The sequence below is a fragment of the Montipora capricornis genome, chromosome 8, assembly GCF_036669925.1.
Source record: "Montipora capricornis isolate CH-2021 chromosome 8, ASM3666992v2, whole genome shotgun sequence".
Classification (NCBI taxonomy): domain Eukaryota; kingdom Metazoa; phylum Cnidaria; class Anthozoa; order Scleractinia; family Acroporidae; genus Montipora; species Montipora capricornis.
In genome coordinates, this window is record NC_090890.1 from 40,022,521 (window position 1) to 40,030,020 (window position 7,500).

The 7,500-nt window shown below is 37.9% G+C and overlaps 1 protein-coding gene across 1 annotated transcript in view; it reads left to right on the forward strand.

Annotated features, from left to right (window-relative positions):
- The first annotated feature begins 1,168 nt into the window (after positions 1-1,168).
- Positions 1,169-7,500, forward strand: part of LOC138058888 (protein lin-7 homolog C-like) — a 15,212-nt gene continuing 8,880 nt past the window's right edge. The window contains exons 1-4 of the mRNA XM_068904336.1: positions 1,169-1,280; positions 3,607-3,648; positions 5,404-5,480; positions 5,563-5,634. Coding sequence (XP_068760437.1) covers positions 1,247-1,280; positions 3,607-3,648; positions 5,404-5,480; positions 5,563-5,634 — 225 coding nt within the window. The 5' untranslated portion in view covers positions 1,169-1,246. The remainder of the gene's footprint in view (positions 1,281-3,606; positions 3,649-5,403; positions 5,481-5,562; positions 5,635-7,500) is intronic.

The window sequence follows — 7,500 nt, forward strand, 5'->3', positions numbered from 1 at the left end:
GTCTCAGACGTTAAATGCGTCTTGACGACTTTAACGTCTCTAGCATAAAAACGGCCACTGGCTCATTTATTTTACATATCGAAGCATATGAAACGTCAAGTAAATAAGTTGTTCCTGCGAAACTGAACTTCTGTCCGCTTTGCAAGGCTTCCTCTTAAAAAAGACTTCAACTTCAACTTCAACTTTATTTACACTGTTCAGATGAATTAATCTTACAGGATAGCTCCTTGATCAGGTCAGATTTTAACATTGCACCTCTTATCCACGTCTTGGTTAAGAGGTGGTCACAATGACCACTTTCACCACAGTAGCTCACAGGTAGCCCAGACTCGGAGGGTAAAAAAATTATAGCGATTTGTATGGGAGTCTCGATAACAAACTCAGAGATATTTACACGCAAAAGCTATCAATAAAAAAGCCGTATTTTATTGTCCTGGTGACTTTCTCGCTTCTTGTGTGGTTATTTGCCTGATTGAATGCGATTTAAGTGACTTTTCAACTTCCCGGGTTGTCACTCGTACATAAATAAAGGAAAGGCTGGAAAGTAATTTCTAGCTTACCTCACATCTCGCCAATAAAATCACACTTCGCATCAGTCAAGCTCAAAGTATCCATTGCTGAGAAACAGAGATGAATATCCAAAATTTCAAATCCTTCGAGACTCGCTTACAACGAATTTGGACATGGGTGGTCAACCGTGCACTGATTTGCTCTCACCGTATCGAGGTTCAAGTGAACGGTTGACCAGCCGTGCCCAAATTCGTTGTCAGCGTGCCTCGAAAACATTGTGTGAATTTGTTTGAGTCGTATCACACAAAAGCACATCTTTAGATTGCTACTTACAATTTAAAATCTGCTTGTGCTGCCACGAAAAATTCCTGAAATTTTTGAAACACTAGCGAAAAAACTTATAAATCATATTTTTACCGGTTTTGATTTGAATTAATGCACATTTAACAGTTCTAAATTTGGATAATCGATTACATGATCACACTTTGCCAAATGGTCGGAATCACTGATTGCGGACTTTTAAATAATAAACACAGGTATGACAAAAATATAATTCATGACGTAAATAGTAAAACCATAATATATTTAAGCAACATACACATCAACACATTAACAAATGTGTGACGTTTTATCCCACTTGCTAGTTTAGAGGTCGGACAAAGTAAAGACTGCATGTAGCCTATTTTGGTGTAAAATAGACTCGCTTTGAAAACGAGACTTTAAGGAGTCGTCCAAGATGGCGAGCCATGAACCACTCACTCTTGCTAGAGGTACACATTTTCTTTTGCTTTATTTTCCTTTTCTTCGACGAAACTATGTTACCACAATAAGACTGCAGCCTGTCGCAACGAAAAATACGCTTTAAGTCGAGCGGCACAATGGAATTAACCGATACCATGTCTGTGGAGTAATTATTTGCAAATTTTATATTAAGTGCTGCAGAATCAAGTCTAAATTAATATTGTTTATATCATTTTACAACTTAGCTTTCGGACGATTCGTCTAAAGGTTTGTCTTTGGGCAGTGATTTTAGAATACCTCGACACTTTTGCCTTAATGAAGCAACATCGTTTCAAAAAATGCGCTGGGCTCTAAATTATTATTATAATTCACATCAAATATTTAGCTTACAAGTGGACCAATTTTGTAGAATCTAGCCTTACGACGTTGCTTTTAGTTTTTCTGGTAAATCTGTTGAAATATCATGTTCTCAGTTTGGTCTACATAATATGTGTACACTTTACAAAAAATGACTAACTGTAGCTGCAATAGCATATAGGGAAGATATCGTTGACGTCCCGTATTGTTATTAATGTGCCAGCCAGAGCCTCACTGGTTGTTCGAAAGAAAGGGTCTTGATACATTTGGCATATTTGAATAACAAAAGCAATTTTTGTAAACAGATATCTTCCCTATATCATCCATGATCTTAAAAGAATACAGTACTGGCTGCAGGAATAGCAGTATTGCACGCACATATCATGCGTTTAAATCCGCCATATCGCACCCAATTTACACACAAATTACATGCAAGTGAAAGAAGTACACGAAGGTCTGCGCAAAGTATTGTGCTCAAATTCTTCATGGTGCGTGAAAAATTTTACTGCGCGCAGAGTTTTGTGTAAAAGAGGACAGAGTATTTACTGTTCAATATACAATTTCAACTTTGCATTTCAATATTTTCATAAGAAGTGTCCACTTTGGTTGAATATTTCAATTACTTGGTTTTTGCTGGCACATCTGTCATCTGAATGTCACACGTTGGCTGGCTGGCTCTCTGTTTGTTTGCAATTGGTTGCATTTTGCTTTTCATTTCCTTGATCGTTTGAACGGGTCGAAGTTCATTTCTATAATGGAAAGGCTGTGAGTGGGGTGATAAATGTTGTAATATTATACATTATAATTAAAAGTGGTGATATACATGTACCATGCTGATCATCCATTTCATTTTCCTTTCACCGCCCCATTAATGGACTACCCTAAAATAGAGTATCAAGTATTTATGAGTCAATGAATCAATGAGTCAGTGAGTTATTGCAGTTACCCTAAAATTTCAGAGAGTGCTTAGGCCTAATCACTGAAACGAGGGCTTAGGCTTAATCAATAAATTATTGCTATATTGACTGTGAGTCTCATTGACTCATGACTCAAAAATCATGGGACCTCCCTAAAATAGACTAAATCTAAAAAAAATGCTATTTTGAATGAGTACTATTGAAAGAACTGAATTGATTATCTACTTACATTGCATGCATCTTGTTTATTTTTGTCCGCATGGAGACATGCAACTAAATTCAGGAATTGAACCGCCATCACTTCACTTACGTGAATTAATCAGCCATCAAAACAATTATTGTCAAAAGCTAACCATTTTAAAATGGGTGCTTAGACTTAAATACTGTTTATCAGCACTATTTGAAATGGGTGATGAGACTTAAATACTGTTTATCAGCGCTATTTGTAGGCAGTCATACATGTGACAGTTGTCATATACCTCGTTTTGTGCCAACAGCTTATTACTTTCGTGGTATCAAGGATTAATGTTTTGGCCCAAACAAAGCAATACTCCGCCAACCTAAAAACAAACTATCCTCCCAGAATCAATGAACCATGTCGCGGTTTGAAACATTTGCTGGGCTGAATTCCGTGCAGCACCCATTTCACCATCAAAATATGTTGTGATACGCTTGCTTTTTTTGTTTAACCAGAGAAAGACGTGGTCACAGGTCATTGTTTTACCAATACAGAAAGTATCCTAGACATTCATCATAGTCCTCTACTAACTATGCATTCATCAAAGGTAACCCTTCTTCCCCAGAGAGTGAGACTCCTAGATTTTACTCTGGTGAACACCAGACAGTAATTTTACTTGCTGATTGGAGGTGCTGTAGGTGTGAATGCATTAATATTTTAGTGATTGGTTTTACATTGTATGGTGATCAATTGACAAGCACTCGAAACACCATCACAAAGTAAATCTGTTAGTTACTTTTTAAAGACAAGTTCTGCAAGGTTTTAATCCTGCACACATTGAGGATTTGGCAAGTAAATATTCAAATGCTGATCTCCTGGTGGATTTTCTGCTTTTATTCCTAGACCTCAACCGTGCAATCGAGCTGATTGACAAGTTGTTAGCCAGTAAGTAGCTTAACAATGCTTTTTATTCTTCGTTATTTTTCCCCTTAAGACAGACCTTCTCATTTTTTTGTCTGCTATTGTACTGGTTAAGGGACAAATGTGGCTTATTACAGTAAGTGTATGCCTTCTTTGGCTAAATTCAAATCCTTTAACTGTTTTTCAAAGTGACAGCTTTCCAGAATGTAAAGCAACATTGTAGTGTTTCACCTACTAAATGAAAATTAAGCCACACTTCACATTGCAACCAGGCCCCAGTTGTTCAAAAGGTGGATAACGCTTACCACTGGATAAATCGCTATCCAGGGCATAAACGCTAGCAAAACCAATTGAGTTATCCAGGGGATAGCACTATCCACCCTTCGAACAACTGGAGCCCAATAACTTAATTGGTTTTGCTAGTGTTTATCTGCTGGATAGTGATTTATGCAGTGGATAGTGTTATCCACCTTTTGAACAACCAAGGCCAGGTTGACCATCTGACATAGTGTGATTCTACTCTGGGTTGACTGAATTTGAATGTACAGCTTAGAGAGTTAGGATTCAAAGATCCAACATCTTGACACTCCTGTCTAGTGTCTTCATCAGCAGTGATCCAATGTTATCACAAGAGTCCTTTTGTATGTGCCTTTGGTTCACCCTGATGAAGACACTTGGGAGTTAAAGATCAGTGACGGCGACGGTAACCAAAAACTTTACCTCAAAATGTAACATGGCTCTATCATAAGTCTCACGATTATTCAGTCTCGTTCACGTCCTACAATATGGGCAAAGTATCCTAAAAATAAATTGGTACAAGCAGTTTCAGAGTGAAAATAGAGAATGAAAGATTCTCTGTGCTATGCTTATGTTGTTATCAAAACCTCAAATTTGGTGATTTCACGTCGTTGAAATCTGTGCTGCATGTGCAGCACGCTTATTTATGCTCTTTTAACCAATGATATTATTGTTTTGTGGCATTTTCATAGTCATAGCTGTCATTGTTTCTTAAACTCCCTACTTGACAGGAGTGTCAAGACATTAAGTCTTTGATTCATAACTTTTTAAGCTACATAATAAATTATTAATTTAAACCAGAGTAGCAATAAACTTCGTCTGAAAATCAAGCCATTTTGCATTGCACAGTGAACAAAACTTGGATAAAATTTATTAGAAATCCCACATTGCTCTCCTTCCTTTTAAAGGGATTTTTGCCATGAAAATATGAGTCAAATTTGAACATACTTTGCAACACTTCAAAGTGGGCAAAATTCCCATACATTCATTGTAATTTAAGCTGTATTTACCACCCAGTCAATGCAGAAACAAACCATGGAAAGGTCTGTAATATCCCAAGTAAGAGGTGGAGATGTTGATGAAGGGGTTGGCTGAACCTTGGGATCAATGATTGGTTGGCTCTGTTGTTTGAATTTCTTAGTGCAGCAATTTGTTTCAGGAAAAAATTCCCTGGGGGTACCGGTGTTCTAGGCAGTTGGGGAACCACTGTTTTTCTTTTGTCTGGAGTCTCCTGGCAAAGTCAGAAGTTATAAAAGAACGTTTGTTTCTTATGCCGTAGCTAACTGACACTGTTTTGGCTACACTTCACTATGTAATTGAAGTGATGTCAGGCCTTCTGGGTCAATATTTCTCGTAGCTTGAAAATCACATTCAGTTTTGACTTAAGAGCTTCCTTAACAACTACTGTCTTTCTGTAGGTAGGTAACTTGTCCTTATGTCCTTTGCTTAAACTGAAAATACTCAATAATATTTGTACTTTAGGTGGGGATATTCCACCCAAGAAACTTCAGGCCTTACAAAAAGTGTTGCAGAGTGAGTTCTGTAGTGCAATTCGTGAGGTATGTATAATATTATTTCCTGAAATACTCCTTTTTTTCCAAAATTATTTTCGATCACCTGTTGCTTTTTATTGATCATAAGGTTTATGAGCATGTCTATGAGACAGTTGACATTCAAGGGAACCCTGAAGTGCGAGCACAAGCCACTGCCAAGGTAATTTTGAGCAAATCAATCAATATTACTTTGTTCCTCAGTATCCATGTTTAGTTCATCTTGATGTCCCAACTTTGAAAGGGCCATGCTTAAAAGGCTTTCTTTGGATTTCAAAACTGTGTTAACTAAACACTAAGCGACCATAATTTCAAAGACATCTGTTTATTTTAACTGGAATTTTCCTATTTACTGGTAATGGTCTGCTGTTACTAACCTTAAGATCTTGAGAGAGCTGGATTGAGGAGAAAATGATGTCAAAGGCTCACCAGGTTAAGAATGCAATGCATGTGTACTCCGCAGAATTAATATGCAGCACAGGGGTTTTGACTTTTAAACTTGTGTTTTGTATATATAATAAACTGCATTAATACGCTGAAATTTTAAGCTAGACTTTGATGTCACTTTTCCCTGGATCCAACCCTCTGAGATCCAATCGGTTAGTTTTGAACGTGAGTAAGAGTGCTAAAGTAGTGGCGTCATAAAAATTAAATTTTTGAAATTATGGGATTTGTTGGGATATTATCATTTTGAAAGAACAACATCCAAAAAAGGCCTACTTGCCAAAAATTTAAAGGGCAAAATGTCGGAGATATTAGCCTGGTTGTGCTCTGGTGACTCCATACAAATCCTTCTAAGTTTGACTCAGTTCATAACATAAGGAACCAAGTCAAATTTAGAAGGATTTGTTTGGAGTCATCAGAGCAAAATGGGACTACCAGTATTTGCCCCACAATGATAGTTTTTGGCAACTAGGCCTTTCATATGTCAAGCCTGCAAATAATTTTTTGCTATAAGCCTGTCATATGTCAGGGCCTGGGACAAGTTTTGACCTGACATGCAGCCACCCTAGTCGGACAAAAGGAAGTGTCCACACTTATGGAGTGGGATGCCTGTGGACCACTGCTCTTTTTTCGTCTTGTTTTTATTTTTTTTATTTTTAAAAACTTTTTCAAATGGTTCAATCTTTTTCTGCTCTAGCATGATCAGTATGAAATGCAAGGTCTCCTGAAGTAACACCACTTAACGTTAAGTCAAGATTCATGTGGAAAGACACCACTGTGGCTATTCAAATTATTCTTCAGTCGCTTGCGGAGAATTTTAAGAAAATCTTTCAAGATTCCATTCAAATGTCTGATCAAAGTTCCACAGGGAAATAACTGCTCTTCTCCACAAGACAAAGTATTAATAAAGAATCGAAATAGCGATGTGTCACGTGACACAGTTGTGGGCAAATGGGAACACTATCAAAACATACAATTGCTTGGAACATTCACCAGATTTATATATGATACGCTACTCATTTATGGGCCTTCTGGCTCGTAAGCAGAGACTTGACCTTCTTTTTTTTTACTCATTGAACCCAACTCACATAATATAAAGTAAAGTCTCTGCTTACAAGCCAGAAGGCCGATCAGGACAGCACTTATCTCTGGTTTCATTAGCATGAAGCGACTAGGAATATTTCTACTCCCCCCTGGATGGGATGCTAGTCCATCGCAGGGTTACCCCCAGCATTTTGCCGGTACCCATTTATACACCTGGGTGGAGAGAGGCACCGTGAGAGTAAAGAACACAACACAATGTCCCCCAGCCAGGACCCGAACCCGGACCACTCGATCCGGAGACGAGCACTCTAACCATGAGGCCACCGCGTCTCCCACATCGCATAATATACCGGTAATACTCTGGTATTTCTTGGTGACCAATCGAAACTAATACAAGCCACGTGTATTTGGAAGTTTCTTCAGATCAATGTATTAAAAGCAGTATTTTAAATTTCATGTTTGAAGTATTCGCATGCACACATATTTTCCTGTGCAGTGAATCACAGACAGAAAACCACTGGAGCACTGTTTTCGTTGATTA